The sequence below is a fragment of the Akebia trifoliata genome, chromosome 7, assembly GCF_017979445.1.
Source record: "Akebia trifoliata isolate Shusen 1 chromosome 7, ASM1797944v1, whole genome shotgun sequence".
Lineage (NCBI taxonomy): Eukaryota > Viridiplantae > Streptophyta > Magnoliopsida > Ranunculales > Lardizabalaceae > Akebia > Akebia trifoliata.
This window is the reverse complement of record NC_141381.1, coordinates 24,717,718-24,736,670: the sequence shown is the minus strand read 5'-3', so window position 1 is coordinate 24,736,670 and position 18,953 is coordinate 24,717,718. Positions and strand designations below refer to the sequence as shown.

At 33.5% G+C, this 18,953-nt stretch overlaps 1 protein-coding gene across 1 annotated transcript; it reads left to right on the top strand.

Moving 5' to 3' along the window:
- Positions 1-7,893: 7,893 nt before the first annotated feature.
- SSP5 (SCP1-like small phosphatase 5) lies at positions 7,894-18,775 on the top strand. Its single transcript, XM_086447738.1, has 7 exons — positions 7,894-8,109; positions 10,521-10,909; positions 11,699-11,844; positions 16,094-16,190; positions 17,017-17,556; positions 17,681-18,018; positions 18,301-18,775. Exons 2-7 carry the CDS (start codon positions 10,756-10,758, stop codon positions 18,517-18,519), a joined length of 1,494 nt encoding a protein of 497 aa, XP_086303864.1. The 5' UTR covers positions 7,894-8,109; positions 10,521-10,755; the 3' UTR covers positions 18,520-18,775.
- The last annotated feature ends 178 nt before the right edge of the window (positions 18,776-18,953 follow it).

The following is an 18,953-nucleotide window of genomic DNA, read 5'->3' as shown; positions in this document are numbered from 1 at the left end:
AAAAATCCTACTTGAACTCCAAAAACATAAAATATCTAAAATTCATCCTAGAAAACGTCAAGAGTCTCTGTATACAATTAAGATCCAATAATAGAAGTAAGTGTAAACACATGAAAAGCAACTAGTAGGTTAAGATATGGATTATAAAAATATGAACAAAAAAGGGTATATGTTAGGGTTGGAGTCACATCGGGAACTCGTCGATTCTAAATTATATTATTTTAAATTCTTGGAAAATTTAATAGTACCCATAGATGGTGTAGTCCAATTTTGTTAACTTAATAGATAAAAAAGGACCACACAAAAATTTTAAATGTCCTCATTTATCTTTAATGAAAAAAATATCCTTACTCTTGAAACCCTAGCTATCACTATTCCTCCTCCCTTTCCCTCTCTCTAATTAAAATTTTATTTCTCGATGATAGTTTAATATGATGTTGAAATATGTATTACATTGAAATTTTGTGTGTTGTATATTGAGTGACCTCTTGACTTACCCTATCACATGTTCGTAAAATTCCATGAAATCGGGGAATGCAATCACAAGTACTAGTTCCAACCTGAAGGGGTATGGGGAACCTTGCGATACCTAAAAAGATTTGAAAATTTTTCACAATTTTTTTTTTCTATTGTGAAAAAGCTCATTTTGTTGAACCTACTCTTAAATTATAAGTTTAGTGGATGGGGGGCAGGTTTACTATATAGTTTCTTCTTTGGACGGACAATAGCATTATGAAAAAAAATGGTTTTTACCATTACATGATATCACTACCCCCCACCCCAAAAAAAAAAAAAAAAAAAAAAAAAAAAAAGAAAGCAAAACAAAAAAAAACTAAGAATGAAATTAGAGTTAATCTCCTGCAAATATCATAATTACCGTTAACTTCACGTAGAACGGGAAAAATATAGCTCTTCTCTTAATATTTGGATAATGGAATGATTTTTTTCCCCTGAATAAAAGAACTTCGTAAACTCATTTTAGAGTATTTATAACCATCCATTGCGCGGAATGAAGGATTTTAAGCATGATTTGAAATAATTCCATGAAATTGAAATTATAATTGTGGAGGTTGTTTAGTGGAGAGAAAGGGAAGAAGAAAATAAATAAATAAATGATGAAGAGCGATAAATTTGGGGTCCAACTCAAAACCAATTGACAATGAGTGGAGAGTCTCAAGAGCTTGTAAGGAGAGAGATAAGACAATAAGTGTCTGATGTGAGACTAAACTTAACACACCCCTACACGTGTAGGCTGAAGTGAGTTAAAGCACGTGGAGATATGAATTGGGTGATGTGAATGAGAGAAAGGCATACTTTAATACCATGATAAATTTGGGGCCCAACTCAAGATCAATTGTTAATGAGTGGAGAGTCCCAAGACTCTATAAGGAGAGAAACAATGCAATGAGTGTTCGTTGTGGAACTAAACTCAACGCGCTCCCGCATGTATGGGCCAAAGCACGTGGAGATATCAACTGGGTGATGTGGATGAAAGAAAGACCCGCTTTGATACCATGATAAGTTTGGGGGCTCACCTTAAAATCAATTAACAATGAATAAAGAAGCCCAAGAACTTGTAAGGAGAGAGACAAGGAAATGCGTTCCGATGTAGGACTAAACTCAACAAAGAGAGAAAGGATGAGATGAGACGAATCTTTAAGAAAATGAATAAGATCATGAGACATTAAAAAAAAAAATCTATAAATCATACATTGAAAGAAAATATATATATATTTGAAATAAATCTAAGTTTATATGAAAAAAACAAAGTCAACATTGAAGTCTTATTTTTAAAGATTTTTTATTTAAAAAATAAAAAATCACGTGGGTTGGCAAATCATTTTCATGCAATTTTCTAATTTTTGACACACCAAACACTTGAAAATAAGAATTTTCCACATAAGTGCAATTTTCACCTAATTTTCTATGCAATCAAATGTACCCCAAAATTTTCCCCAAAATATAATGGATTGTGCCAGATTGCCAATTGGGTTAGTCCATTTGAGCTCAACGACTCTTAGCAAGGAAAGTGTTTCTCCTTTAAAATTTTATTTTTGGAGGCCTCTTTTGACAGGAGAGCCACATAAGACCATAATTAGATTTTTTTTTTTCTTTTAAAATATTTAAGAGAGTTTAGCCACAATTAGAATTTTTTTTTCTTTTAAAACGGTTAAAAGAGAGTTTTTTTTCCTAAATGAATCTTATAACCACATGAGATCAAGAGTTTTAATTTTGGGGACCTTCTCGCTCACAAAAGGTCATTTTACGAAGAAATCAAAATTGCTATTATTTTATTGGATGTAAATCAGTCCAACCAAATTGAATCAATGTCAGACCATTTTAACATATTTTTGTCCAATCATGGGTTTGGGTCATAAAACATTGATCCTAGGCTACAACATGGGAAAGGAGAATTTTTTTTGTTGAAGTTTTCTATTTTTCAAAGATTAAGGCTGAAGTGACCTCAAGATTTGGACCTCACATTGTACATCTTGACGTAAAGTGTATGAAAATCATAGATGTTTTTCTCGAGATACATGTGAAGACATCTATGGTTTCTATCCACTTTTCACGTCAAGATGTGCTATATAAAGTCTAATCTTGAGGTCATTCCAACACGACCCTTTTCCAAATTATATTATAAAGGATAAAGGCATGATTCTACATGGGTAATTAATCAACGTAATCAAGATGATTTGATTCTAAAATCTCACGAAGGACTAAATACGAAAGATCAAGATTCATCCAAAAAGAAATCAAAGATTTTACGACAAATTCCCTTAATCTGGTTGATGAAATTGTACAAGAAAACACTACACAGGCGGAGTAGTCGCCAAATCCAATGGAATTTACATGTCTAGGATAGCTTTTAGTAAAAAAAAAAAAAAATCAATAAAGAAAACCCAATTGACATGGATTCTTGGTCAAAACAAAGTTAATTAAGCAATTAAGATACATCAAGTCTTTTTCAGGGATTTGAAGTCCTACTAGACCTTTATATTAAATCCAAAGATTGAGAAAGAGTACAAGAAAGTTTGTTGAGCCAAAATTGATAGAATATGTCCTACGGAAGAATCTTGTTCCTCCTAACTTATACAATAACCTTAAACATTGTCCCTAAAGTTTCGGCTTTATTAGATTCAAATCTTCTCTAAAGCATGAAAGCAAAATGTCTTTATGGATTTTATGTATTAATTTTATTTAAGTTGCATTTGCACCACAAAACTCATATCTAATTGACCAACGACCGACAACCCAACATGTAGCACGTCTCAGAGTCATCACCTACTTATCATAATTCAAAAGCTTATGTGATTTGTCCATAGATTTTACATTACAACCTCTTTTTTTGATAATAATTTGATGACATCCTTCTAATGAGACCATATGTGGTGGATAGAAATTTGTATAATATCTTTCTACAAATTTATTTAATTGTCTCCCTTAAGAATCTCTTGTTTTAGTCTTATATATCCTAAATGGTTTTGCAAATTCGGGTTAGGTTTGCTCAGAATAGTAAAGGGTCTAATTAAACCAAGACAAACTAAGTGCGTAATCTAAATGGGGTTAGGTTTCCTGAGGCCTTGTTTGGCTATGGTGTTTCCAGTAAAAGTGGGGTTACACTTTGTCCAATGAATGTGCTTTTTCATAGAATCGTGATTGTAGAATTGGTTGTATGATGATCATGCCCAAGAAGTCCATTTTGTGGTTTAGAAGCGAGGTTCATTAGTTTTTTGGTAAAAATCTTCTCATATAATTGTGTACTAAATCTCATTCTTGCATGAAAAAAATGTTAGGCAATCTATATAATAAAACATAATTATTGATCTCACTCCAACTAAAGTTGTGGGGTATCAAAGTCCTACTCTATTTACAGTGGAGTAGGATCCACACTACCCCACTTTATTGTTTTATTTTTTCACTACTTCAACTTTGCTTTCTTTCATTGGCTCACCCCTCTCCTTTTTCAATAGTATCCTTCAAATTTTACTATCTTTCTTCTTCTACCCCCTTAACCTATCGACATGAGCAAACTCTAGTTATTAGATAAAATAAGAATTGAGGCTATTGTCACATAGCAGAGAGGGAAGTATATACATACATAAATATATATAAGTGAATATGAGGGTAATTTTGGTATTTTCATACAAAACGGGGTACAAAAAGAGAAATTCGACAAACATGGTGTTAAGAAAATCATGTTCCTCAATTGTGGGGCTAAGTTGCTTCTCGCTTTTACCTATTTTGGACTTCTTGATTTTGCGAGAAATAAGAACCATGAAGATTACCAAACATTATTTTGAATGTCAGGTAGTAGGCTTTGAAAAAAGTCGTCTAACTGCTAGCCATATATTTTTTCAATAGTTGGTGTGTGGTCGTTTATCGTTGATGAAGTAGTCTCCCACTTTTTCTGAGTCCAACATGGCAAGGAAGGTCCTAACTTTTATGCTTACGGTCTCATCTCATCGATATAATTATGGAAAAAGAGGTGAAGAAGTAATCTATATAGGGAGGAAATCTTCATCATGATTGTGATCGTATCCCAAAATATGGGTTTGATTGAGTCAATTCTTTTATTTCATACAATTTTGTCCAAATCTATGTCTTTTATTATTGCTAGTATGTTCGTATATTACTCTTCTAATTATTTTTTTAAGGTGTTATTGTTTAGGATATATTTTCAATATCTTATTAAGTTATTAAAATATCTCTTCTAATTCTAAAAGGTATTAAGGAACAAAGCCCCAATCAAACTTATGGTTCTAAGAGGTCTTAGGTGTCCTAAGTTTCTCCAAATAGCTGAACATGTGGATGTATGCCAATGATGTTGTCCTCCTTCCTTATACGAGTCAATGGATCCCTCATAGATGCCTTATATTAGATTCGGAGGGATCTCACATCATATAAATCTAAGAATCGTGATAATCTAACTATCTCACGTGGCACACTCAAATGATTATCTTGATGTGACAAGTTTGAGAATCGTAGAACTATACTCCTCGATATACTCAATTGCACTTTCTCATAAAAAAATGTATCCCAAGGGAATGTGTATACCAAGGAGTACAGATCTACGATTCTCAAACTTGTCACATCAGGTAGTCGATTGAGTTTGCCAAATGGGATAGTCAGATTATCAACTTTAAATCAAAATCAAGCATTTAGAAAGTGATTCATGAATAATTTGATTAATATGTTTTTAGGTATTATAGTCTTGACTTCAATCTAAAAATCCAAGGAATTCAAGTATGGCTGTTTCTTGTGGATTGGATTAGACCCAAAATCCAATAGCTTGTAGTATGGACATGGACTAAGGATTTGAGTTGCTTAGTGAAGATCTGATTTTAAAACCTATCAGATCAGTTATGAGCCAAAGATGCCCTGATTTGATAGGGGCTTTGATGAGAAAAAATTTGAAATAAGTATGTAAATTAAATTGTTTATTTCATTTAAATATATCAAATTAAATTTAATTCGATTCGGAATGATCTGATTGTTTTTGGGTTGGATTTGAATTTTAATATTGAAATCTAATAAAAACCCTATCTCAAAAGGTTCAATCCAAATCTTATGGAATCGATTCTAGATCCAATTTAATCCAAATCGATTCCAATCCAATCCGGACTGATATGAACATATTAGAATTAACATAAGACTTCAAATATAATTGAATGGCATCTTGTTTCATGTGCTTTATTCGTCTTTAAAGTGCAAAACTCTTCATAAATCTTACTTTAATATGTCTATAACGACCACCTTTTAATTTCATTAATAGATAATGTGTTCGACTTTGGGACAACCTCCACAAGGTCTTACCACTTAGTTAAGAATATAAAGTGATGTATTCCAAAATTGGGCCTAAAATTGTGATTGCCTCAAAAATGAGTTGGGCCTAACCCATTTAACACAAGAACTAAACAGTCCCAATAACGTTAGACAAGCCTGGTCCATGACAGGTTAGGATGGGCCAGGACAAAATCTGGCCCATTGACAATCCTAGCAAGTAGACCTAAAAAACCAAACCATATGCCAAGCAAAATCCAAAGTAGAATAGAATAGAAAATGTAATAAATTTCAAACATAGAAAAAAAAATTGTAAATCAAAGAGAAGAAAGATTTTGTGTTACTGAGATCTGGGGCGGAGCCAGGATTTTGCTCATATGGGGGCAACCAAGAGTAGAAAAAAAATAGTTGTGGGGGCAACTAAGAGTGAAAAAAAAAATTATGAGGGCAATAGTGGTAAATTTCTTTATTCACCGCTAAAATCTGTTTCAATAGCACATTAATCCATAGAATTTGAAAACTCTTGTGGGGGCAAGTGCCCCCACAACCCCCACTCTAAATCCGCCCTTGCCTGAGATTGCTTGATGAGTGATAATGTAATAATGGTCGAATAATGTGCGAGCATTGCCTATGCCCGGGGGAGGGTCCCATATGCCTTGGTTCTGGTCCTGGCTAATCTGGCCCCCCTCCCCGTTATCGGGAAAAAAAAAAAGCACATTATACATTTGTGATTGGTGAACAAGAATTCTGATCAAATGAAAAAAAGGGTTACTTAGGCATACCCCTCCATGTTTTGGTGAATGTTTGAGATGTGCCCTTATATTTTCAAATTGTGGCTTACCCTCCCTTGACTATGGTTTTAAAATTTTTTGATCTGTTCGTCAAAGATTACTATTATATTCTTTTTATTTTGGAATTTTTTTTTGTAGGCTTATTAGAATCTCTTTCGATGTGTTACTAGTGATTTTGAAAAAAAAAATTAGTGCCTATTTCCCCCCTAAAGTAGTACTTTTGTGCTTATATGTTAACGATCAACATCGGAGAGCACGAACTTTGAATTTAGAAATTTTTTTTGAAAATAAGAAATGAAATTCTAAAAAAATCAAATTCCATTACTTAATTATAACTATCTAGAATTAGAAACTAGCAACTAAAATGGTAATTTTAAAACTCTGAAAACTGAACTCGAATGTCCATTGATTTGAGCCAACTTGAATGAGTCAAATAAAAACGTATTAAATGTAAGAACTTCTATTGGCACCTCATCTTTTACTTATGACAATCCAACTAAATTTTAAAATATAAAAAAAATTAATAAGATGAGAATATTGATCATTCACTTTGGGAAAGAACATTATTCTCTTTGATCGAGAAATATCGAAGAGTAAAAAGCACGAGATCAACATCAAGAGGTCAAAGTAGACGATTGTCGTTGATGTCAACCTATTCTTTTTATGGTGTGTGTTAATTTTTAGTTGGAGTGCAACAAATAATTTAAGTTGTTGGTGTGTGATTGGCCCAATTTGACAAATTGATTTGATGGATATCCCGATTTAAGGGACCGAGTTACCTCGAAAAACAGTCGACTTGTCCGCATTTCAAATCGACTCAATGAATTTCAAAACTATGATCAAATTCTTGATTCCAGGAATTTGATATCTAAAATCTAAAAGATTCAAGTGGGAATCGATTACTAATTAGAATTTAGAGTCATGGACTCATGGGCCCACCGCCCCACATTCAAAGCTTCCGTATAATTTCGTGGAGCGCTCCAAAGTCCAAAGTTATTAATGTTTTCGAGGGAAAAATTCAAATTCAATTATCACAAATGAACCATCTGAGTCTCTGACTCACTCCCACGTGAGCGCGTCTAATTTCAAAATTTCAAAATTTCGAAAAAAAAAAACAAAAAATAAACCAACCCCACGAGGATTTAAAATTTAAAACCAAATGAGAAGAAAAAAACAGCCAAAATGAAGAGAACTTAAATGAGAGTTTATTTATCTCATTTAATGACTTTATAACCAATAGATGACTAAATATCTATTTATTTATATTTCTCTCACTTTTTTTTTTTTTTTTTCTTTTTCTTTCTAAAGTCTATTTTCGGACAAATAATTTACAAGCCCTCGTTTTCCCTCTCTTCCCCTCTTTGGAGGGAAACCTTCTTCTCCTCCTTCGCCTCGTCGATCATTCTTACTCTCGCGTCTCTTTTTTTAATTTTTTTCCTAAAAAAAACCCTAGTTTCAGTTGGATCTCTGATCTCGATAGTTTTTGTCTTCGATCGATTGGGACAAGGGGGCTACTGGATCGGATTTGATTCAGGTTTGCATGCATGAACTTTCTGTTAGCTCAAGATATGTTCTCTTGGTTTTTGTTAATGGAGATTCAAGTTTTTTTGTTTTGTTAGGGTTTGCTCTGTCACTCTACTATACTGTACAGTTTTTTCCTTTTTTGTAGAATTTTTTTTTTAATAGGTTTTTGTTGGATGGAATGCTTGATTTGGGAGTATTTTGAGTGTTGATTTGCTTAAGAGGATTCTTGAGGGCTCATTTCTTCCGGTTGTAAAGGTTTTCTTTTCTATATGGTTGAGATTTCGCATTTTTTGAGCTATATATTTAGATGTAACTGTCTTTATCAGTGCTTAGGGTTTAGTTTCGTGCTTTGTGTTTGGTTATGGTAATTTTAGGGTTTGGGATGTTTTGTTGGGAAGCTTGAGCTGAATTGTACATTTATGTAGTAAATCACACTTTTGTGTATCTTGATTGGTTGGGCTCTGATTCACATAATTTTAGGGGTTTGTTTCTTCGAATTTTGTTATTTTTAATGGTTGTTTCTAAGTATATAGTAAACTAAAATGATTACTGAAATGCCTATATAATCACTTTCCATCATTTAGAAATTATCAATCCGAACCTGGAAGATTGTAAAATCATGTGAGTGCTATGTGATAAAAACAAACAAGGAACTCAAGAAAGATTTATGTGGTTCAGCTATGCCTAGGTCCACAGATGAGAGTTAAGAATGTTGTACCATGTATGAGAACAATTATAGCCCTAATAAAATCATAGATTTCCCAATCCAAAATCAACTCTCCCTTTTGGTTACCCAAATTGTAACCAACTCCATTTCCTTCCCAATAGATCCCAAAATACCATATTTTCCCTTAGGGCTGCTAATTATGATATTGGTTGAACAATCCCTTTTGCCAATTGAATACGAGGCATAAGCATAACAAATCAGATTGAGGTGAGGATTATATATATTTGGTCATGAGGAGTTGTTATCCCTGACCTTGGAAGGAATTTTTTTTCCCAAAGTTTTAATTAGTAGTAGAACCTATATTCACTCCAGTTTAAACAAGCTATCCCAGAGGTGACAATATAACGAAAGCTTTTTTTATAAATAATCTGTGTATGCTAGTGGCCTGGTGCTTGATTGGGGAGGGAAGATATGCCATTTCATTGTGAAATGTTTTGTTGCATACGGCAAGCATCCAAACATAGTGACCAAATTCAGATCTGGCAATTATTCGGATTTGGCAATTATTTGGATTAAGTCCTTCCACGTGATGTCTTTTTTGCTCTTATTAGGGTCGTCTCAAAATGTCTCCTCCAATAGAAAAATATATCTTTGGGCTATTCTTCCGTATGATATCTCTTAGGGCCTTTGGAAAGAGAAGAATAAAAGGGTGTTTTAGGGACAAGAAAGTACATCCCAAGCTGTGCTTCTGGAGATTCTGGGCTACATTTATTTTTGGACCGAGTTAAGTAAAGATTTTGGAGGTGTTTCCCTTGTGGAATTTGTATTTAAGTGGGATTCTTTGTGTGGTGGGGTTTTGGCTGGCCATGGGCCGTTGTATTTTTCTTGTCTTTCTTTCTCTTGTTGTGGGGGTCATCTTGGCCTCCTTTTCTCTTTCTTCTTTTGTGGCTAAATAAAATTTATACTTATCAACAAAATTTTTGGGATTAGAAAAGTAACGTTTTTAACTGATAAAAAAAATGTGCATTACGGAGTTAGGGTTTCGAGAGAAGGAGATGTGGAGGTAGGGATGATTTAGTTGATCGTTTTTTTTTTCCGACTCAAAATTTTTTGTAAATTAATTTGGAGAGTTGCTAACTTCCATGAATTGCTGATTATGCCTTTTTTCTATAATTTTCTACTTGCAAGTTCCTGTTAACTTGGACTGCTAATTTTCTTTATTGCACACGACCCATTTTATCAATTCACTCTATTAGTTTATCACCTATTTGGCCCACTCCTACAATTTCATGAGTGCGTTCATTTCTTATCTTGTCCATCTTAGTATATCTACTCATCCATCTCAGCATCCTCATTTTTGTAACACTTTGTTCATGAATATTTTTTTTCTTGGAACATTCAGCTCCATAATGCATGGTTGGTTGTACACCATCTTATAATTTTCATCTAATTTGATTCGGATGGCCTGTGAAAATATGAAAATAATCACAAGTGTTTGATGTTTACAACCTAAGATTTTCCTTCACAATTAGATGTTCCATACCTCAAACATGTGGATCTTACTTTCACCCTATTTGAGATTTATTATAATCTGATAGTTTTGTCATTTTCTATTCATTTCTTCGTATATGCTGTTACAATTTGTTTGCATGTTTCAGTTGGTTGCAAAGAGCATATTTATTTTATAGTTTTAGTTGTTTACAATTCCTAGTCTTTGAGGTTCTTATGATTTGTTGTTGCTTGCTCCTTTTCAGACATCCAAGTTGGTGGTTGCTTTTCAATTGTCTGTTAACAATCCCAGTGGTTTGTTTGTTTAGTATTCTAAATTTCAAGATTTTATTATTGGCTAAGATCCTTAGAGTCAGTGGTGTTGACAGAAAAGAAAATATTTTTTAGTGAGATGCTTGCTGGTGGATATTATTTACAAAATTGTTCTGCTGGAGTAAAGCTGTTAATAAGTTTTTCAAGATTGTTCTTCTTAGCCTAAAAATGCAAACCAAGAAGAAACTTCCTGCAAGAAATGTTCGAGAGCTTGCCAGTCCCAAGGTTTCTAGGCCACAGAGGAAGGTATCCGAGGACATGCGGATTGCAGAAAAGAAAGTTTCAGAGCTCATCACTTCCTCTGCAAGAAAACAAAGATTTGGTACGACGAAACCTTTTTTTTTAATTAATGAAGAAAAGGTTCGTGCATGACTTGATGCACATTTGTAAATAGGAAGATGGTTGTGCTGGTTTACGTTTGTAGTCTGCCTGTGGAAATGCCTCTTGACATGCAAATTATGTGATTGAGACAGGAAATCTTGTGGTAGCCATCATCCTTATTTTAGTGATTACAGCTAAATATGTTTCCTTGGAAAACCAATCTAATGGGGTCGTGCTCATTGTTTGATAGACTGTAGATTCTCCCCCACATGTCTGAACTTAGCTAGTTATATTTTCTTTTGTCAAGATATCTCTGTAAACATGTCTATGCAGGAGGAAAACCAAAGGTGAAACATCTTGCCATTTTTATGATCCACTGCTGTTGGACCACCTGCTGTCCTGCTTGAATCTACTAGAATTTAATAATATCTGACCATCAAATATTGATCTTTTATGTTTTTTCTTGATATAATAATGTTTTATTTTTTTGGTTACTCCATGGGGCTTCTTCATGTTGGGATCCACAACCCCATGGACATGGTTGGCAGTGGCCCATGGTTCATTCGGTGAACTTTTATGCACATTCCATTTAATCTGTAACTAAAAGATTTATTTATTTTCAAAAATTCTTTGTTTATGATTAGCTGACTTAAATGATTTTCGTGTTTGATACTCATCATAAAAATATTTTCATGCTTGATGTACTGGAATGCATCCCCAAACCTGTGATTGTTTTTGCTAATTAGTGTTATGCCTTAACGAATATGGATGTTTTCTGTCATCTTTTCAGTTCAACTTTCTGCTGGGATTCCTCAAAAGCAAAGTAACCCTATAACTACCAAAAACTTCAGTACTAGTTACGTTTTGGCACGTGATGATACTGAAGATATTTGCCTGGGGCATGATGCAGTTACAGGGAATTCTATAGAACATAAGGTGACTGGCTTCTTGCTTATTTACGTGACTAGTGATTTCTGCTTTTAGTTTGGTTTATGCAAGAGTTTTTTTTTTTTTTCTTTCCAAATCTGTGACATTTTAAGGTGTTTTTTCCTTCCTTTTCTATGAGCACTGAACATATATATATGGGAGCAGTTCAACAGCCCTAAAGTTTGCCAAACATTGTGCCAAACATTTTTTAAAACATGGGTTAGAAGTTTTGGAATGAGCTGATTTTTTGTGAGGATGATCTCTATGATGAGGAGATCATCCTCACCAAAAATCAGCTCATTCCAAAGCTTCTAACCCATGTTTTGAAAAATGTTTGGCAAACTTTAGGGCTGCTGAACCGCTCCTTATATATATATATATATATATATATATATATATATATATATATATATATATTTGTATCTAAAGTTTCTTTATATATTTTTTAGTTAGAAATTAAATTTTACTTGGGGACTACCAGGTCCTGGTTGCCATGAATTGAAAATTTAAAGCTGTGTTGCCATAAATTAATGTATCTATGATTTTATTTATTTATTTATTTCAAAGGCTTATAAGATCACATGATTAGCTTAGGTCTGTTGAATGGGGAAAAAGTAACCAAAAAAGAAAAAAATGTTTAGAGAGATACTCTCTTTTACACCTGTCTTCGAAGATTTGAATTACAATGTGATCATGTTATTCTTGTTACAGGCTATGTAAACGTGCAGGATTGTTTGGCAATTCATGAAAGTGGTCCAATTATGTTTGCTTGAGTAGGTCTTTAGTGATATATGATATAGATGGAGGTTAAGTCTAAGAGACTATATAGGTGGTGGTTCATATTTGAAATAACTACAAATGTGGGAAAGAGTTATCAAAGCCACTCCATTATGGTTCACATAATGCCATTTCTTCACATCTTATCATGATTCATGACTCATTAGTGGCTTTTGATATATTTCTTATGGCAGAAGGGTCTCATTTCTCCTCGTGAGAAAGAAGATAATTTCTAGCATGCCAATAATAGTAAAATAGATAAAAACTTTGTTCTCCCTACAATATTTTAAAGGGAATTAGAAAGGATTACTGTGGCCTTTTTCACACTTGTGGTAAGTTCTGGTTGTGACAAAATTGTCTCACATTGCGACAAGCCCAAGTGAAATGATCTCTTTTATATGAAAAAGATTCATCATGGTAGCTAGATTCTTTGTATTAACTATGGATTGGCTGTATTAGTAGCTGATTGGGATCAATCACTATCCTTTAAAGTGTACCAAAGGCATAATAAGAGTTTGATCAATCAAGCCCAATCCTTAATTTGGATGATAATGATGTAGGTCCCACATTTTTAATTGATAGAGAATCTACATGGGTAATTCAGGTTTTGTAAATAATAGTGGACATGTATTAGTTGGGTGGTCCAACTATTATTATTATTATTTTTTTCCTTTCATTTTTATGCATTGGGAGTAGATTAATAATTTTTGGTTTTTTACAGTCAACAAATAAGGTTTGGTTATTGATGTAGGACATCTACAACTCAAAGTAGTTTTCTAATTCTATTAGGTTTTATTTCAATTTTTAGTTCTAGTAGAATTTTTATTTATAGTTATGTTTGGAGTACAATTTCTTACTAGTTTCTAATTTGTTTTTATTATTTAGGTTATAATTAGAAGTGTCCAATTTGAGTTCTAATAAGATTAGAAAGTTAGTATTATGTTATAGATATGTTAGGAATGTTAATTTTTAGTATTTTAGTAGGATTTTAAATTGTTATGATGGAGTTATTTATATAAGGAGCTCTAAATCCGAAAATTAATAATAATCAATCAATTCAATTATCTTTTTTTCTTTTAATTACTTTTTAGCTGTATGCTATATTTTATTTCAAGTTATTGCTTGTTTATCAATTGAATCTATTGATTCAAATTAAGTTGGAGTGTTTCATTGTACACAACCTATTGAATCTATTGATTCACATGTTTTCACTACGTCAAGTGGTATCAGAACTTTTCTACGATTCACATTCATGATTGGTGAAAGAGAATTTATCACTAAAACTGTATTTGGAAGCCCAATTCGAGAAGTTGAAGAAGGTGAACATCTTAGTTGTATTATTCGCAACTTAATGCTAATACCACATGTTGATCCTTCAACTCGACAGTCTTTTTCAAACTATATGCAAGGTGTAAGGCAAGTTGTGTCAATTAATTATCGATAGTGTAAGTTCAGAAGATATAATTTCAAGCTACATGGTCGATGCACTTAAGCTGCCCACTACGCAACACCCTACACCTTATTCTATAGGTTGGGTGGACGATGAATGCAAGAAGAATGTGACAAGACAATGCTCCATTTTTTTAAACATTGGGCAATATAAGGATGAGATTGTATGTGACATCGTCCCAATGAGAGCATGCCACATCCTCTTGGGAAAGTCTTGATTTCATGATAATGATGTCACCTACCGAGGTAAATCCAACACTTATTCTTTTATGCATGATGGTATCAAAGTGATTCTGCATCTTTCCTATGACAACTCCAAGGATATCGAATCAACCAAGGAGAAGGAAACATGTTTTACTTCTACCCTCATCAATGATGACTTAAAGGAAGCAAGTTAAGTGATCGTTGTAGTAGTGCAACCTTTCAACTCAAGTTCATCCTAAAGTACAACCTGTTCTTGAATAATTTCATTGAGTTCTTCCTTCAGAATTGTCAGATTCATTCTCCTATAAGAAATATACAACACCACACTGATTTGATTCCCGGTGCAAGTTTCCCAAATTTGTCCTATTATGAGATGAGTTTGAAAGAATGACATATTGAAGGAACAACTAAAAAAGAACCTTGAAGCTTCTACTAACAAGTACAAAATCGGTGTCAATAGAAGATTCAAGAGATATGAAAAAGAAGATTTGGTCATGATTTATCTTAGTAAATATCATATTCCTATTAGAATTTTCAAGATGACCAAGTTGAAGAAAATTGAACTTTTTTATATCTTGAAAAAGATAAACGATTATGTTTATGTGAAGAATTTACTTGATGATATGCTATGGTCAATTAAATTTTTTAAACAAAGTCTAATGAATAGATATCACTAGAAATAGATTAGAAGAGATGAATGAAAAATAAGAAAAAGAGAAAGACCTTCAAGAAAAGCTTGAGAATGAGTTTTTTCAAAGAAAGGGGACTTGATGTAGGACATCTACAGCTCTAAATAGTTTTTTAATTCTATTAGGTTTTATTTCTATTTCTAGTTCTAGTAGGATTTCTATTTCATATTTATGTTAGAAGTACAATTCTTTGTTAGTTTTTAATTTGTTTTTATTATTTAGGGTATAATTAGAAGTGTCCAATTTGAGTTTTTATTGAATTAGAAAGTTAGTATTATATTATAGATATGTTAGGAATATTAATTTTTAGTATTTTAGTAAGATTCTAAATTGTTATGATGGAGTTATCTATATAAGGAGCTCCAAATTGTAAAATTAATAACGATCAATCATTTCAATTATTTTTTAGCTTTATACTATATTTTATTTCAAACTTTTGCATGTTTATCTATTGAATATATTAATTCAAATTGATTTAGAGTGTTCTACTGAACACAACCTATCGAATCTATTGATTCACACGTTTTCGCTATGTTAGTTATGGGCTGTTATATAATTCTTGTTTTGTACTTTTTAGTAAATCAGATGAATGAAAAAAAAATTGTAGCTTGCTCTTTTAGATCTGTGAAGCCTTAAGAAACCATAGGTGTAGTTATCAAAAAAACAAGAAAAGAAAAGAAAACCCTAGGTGCGATTCCTAGGATACTATTAGTGTCATAAATAGGCCTATCCCTTCTTATTCTTCACCATTATTCTTCCTTCTAAAATCCTAGATTCTTCAACTCTTCCTTCTTCAACATACCCGAAACCCTAGAAACCTCTTTATATTGTCTCTTATTTAACTTTAGACCACAAAATACCTATTTCTGATTTCTTTCAGAAATATAACCCCTTTCTTTAAGCCTTTTACCATAACTATTTCTTTAACCATAATCTTTGGAAATCCTAACCCTAAGCAACCTTTATTTCCTCTAAAGGGCCTATGTCAGTCAGTACCTCTAGTTTATTATGCATGTTTTTTCTCAATCTTAAAAGTCCTATTGACGGTGTTATGAATGCTTGAAACTTTTCTGTTTATGTCAGAAAAATCGGTTTTGGGTTATGCTTCTTTAATGTATTTTTCTTGAATGATATTGCAGGGATGTAATGAGGAAACTGCTCAAAGCATGTTAGAGACCATTTTCTCACCTGCCTTTCACATTCCCAAAGATGTTGGAGGGGGCGTTGCAAATGAAGGTAAATACTTTTCTATGAATCTTATGCTTTATTTATCAGAAGAAAAAACAACTGTCCCCTGTCCGCCCCATTCAATCACTGGTAACCTGTTTGTGAGTGTTCAATCTTAAGACCTATACCTATAAAAATACCATCTTAGGTCCTATGTACATATGAGGCTGCAATGATCGTAATTCTGTTGAATTTATTTCGACCTTCATGAACTTCAGCTAAAAGTTCGCTCTTTGTAGCAATTTCTATTTTGAAGTTCTAATGATGTTTTAAGTTCTTTTTTTTTATGCTATAATGACTTCCTTTATCGTTGTAGTATTTCTTTTATCTGCAAAGTAACTGTAAAAATTGTTCTAAATGGACTTGAGCATGCATTCATATATCCTTGAATGTCACGAGAAAAAGGTTCTTGCGTTTAACCAACAATTAAGGATCTTAAACTTGACTCTTGAAATCATCATGTTGAATTCTTACTTCGTTTTTAAAGAGTTCCCCAGAAGGTTGAAGGAGATTCAATCTTAGGGTCAAAACTTTATCCCAAGATTAGATGATGCCTAGCTTTAAATCAAGTGGTTCTATCTATCAGAAAAAAAATCAATGTATTTATGTGAGCCTTTAGGTCATTTAATTTACCCTCTCGGAGAAGACCTAGGTCAAGTGGGCCATGTTGTCAGTTTAAAAAATATGGGGGTATCTCTAATATTGACTAAAACGTAGAGGGGCATATCTAAATCACCCTTTATATTTTTTCAGTTATTGTGTATGACTGAATGTATCAAGTCCCTTCTGCTATATGTTTTCAATTTATTTATCTGTGCATTTTAAATGTGTTCAGTGGACTTCTTTAAGTTCTTCAGTTGCGAGGACAAGACAATCTATCAGGAAAGAGGAATTGATGGATCACAGATTGATATGTTGAACAGTCGTGTTAATCTAGATACTTCTGTTTCAGTCGGAAAAGATGTACCAGTCCCTACAGTATATTCTAGTGAGATGGAACTGGATTCAAATATGTCATCTGAACCGTCTGATGTGCAGAAGAGTGGTGATCATCAACCTTCTCGAGAGGAAAATGCCATGAATGCCCATATTAATGATGATTTTGTTACGGCTCACCTGTCTTCTGATGTTTCGGCTATCTATCTTGCAATGCGGCACTCAGAGCTGGAGTGTGTTGATGAGCCACAACAAAATTCTTCGTCAACTGAAGTTTGTGTCGAGACCGATGATGGTGAAGAAATCGATTATTTTGATCCGTACTTATTCATAAAGAACTTACCGGACTTATCATCAGTAGTTCCCACCTTTCGGCCCATGCTTCTACCTAAACAAACTCGGAGTTGTCCTCCCACTAGTCTTGTTTTGGATTTGGATGGTATGTGATATTAAATTGGTTTATAGTTATTTTATGAGAAGGATTATGATTCAGGTCATTGTTTCCGGTTTTTAGGGGTATATGTTCGTCTAATTTTCTGATATCAAGATTTTGAACTCGACAGAGACTTTAGTTCACTCCATGCTAGAACCCGTTGACGATGCGGACTTCACATTTCCAGTAAATTTTAACCTTATGAAGCACACAGTTTATGTCCGATGTCGTCCTCATCTGATGGACTTCATGGAGAGGGTTGCCAGCCTCTTTGAGATAATCATATTTACCGCCAGCCAAAGCATATATGCTGAACAGCTTCTCAATGTATTGGATCCCAAGAGAAGGATATTTCGTCATCGAGTTTATCGTGATTCGTGTGTTTTTGTAGAGGGGAATTACCTAAAGGATCTCTCAGTTCTTGGTCGTGATTTGGCACATGTTATAATAGTTGACAACTCTCCACAGGTAATATCTTGAACTGTGTTTGTGGCATTTTATCCGAAATGGGTCAGATTTTGTCCAAAATCTGACCCATTTGAATCTGAATTAGCGGGTTTGGATCCTTGGAGTAGACATGAAAAATGGGTTGATGAACCTCATGGTTGTATCCCTGATCAAACAATTACCACTTGATGCATGAATCCATCTTGCAAAAATGAATCATGGGCATTGGTCATATTTTGATTCATGGGCAAAAATGAATCAATGTTGGTTTGTTTAAATAAGAATTATTTTTGTTTTTCTCAGGCATTTGGGTTCCAAGTAGATAATGGAATTCCAATAGAGAGTTGGTTTGATGACCGTTCGGATCAAGAGTTGCTCTTATTACTTCCATTCTTGGAGACCTTGGTCGGAGTTGAAGATGTTCGCCCCATGATAGCAAAAAAGTTCAACCTTCGGGAGAAAGTAGCCGCTGCAGTTTGTCCTTCCCTGAACTCTAATAAAGGAGACCCCTTTGAAAGGTGAGCCCCAATAATTGTGGATGTGTGTACTTTCACATTCTCTCCATGTAATTTTAGAATATTCCCTTGTCATCTTTGTCGAGTAGGCAAGAAACTGTTGTACCAATTCTATAGCAAGTCATGTTGATTCCTTCAATATTTTAGATAAACAGACAGAAAAGGTAAGAGCACAATCATGTATAATGATTAAGTTTCTGCCCTCCAATCATGTTAGTGTTCTGAACCTTGATTATGGTTGGAAGTCTTAGCTACTTTGTTCAGATTGTTATTTGATCATTAGGAGTAGCATAGAACCTGTTTGATTGGTGATAGTAGAAATACTTTGTGTGGCCAAAAGGTTGTTTGTGCAAAATGTTTGAAAAAAAGTATCCCTTGTTGGCATGTAAATTAGGTTTTTCTCCTGCAGAGAGGCTAGATATGCTCCCCCATGTTTTGCTT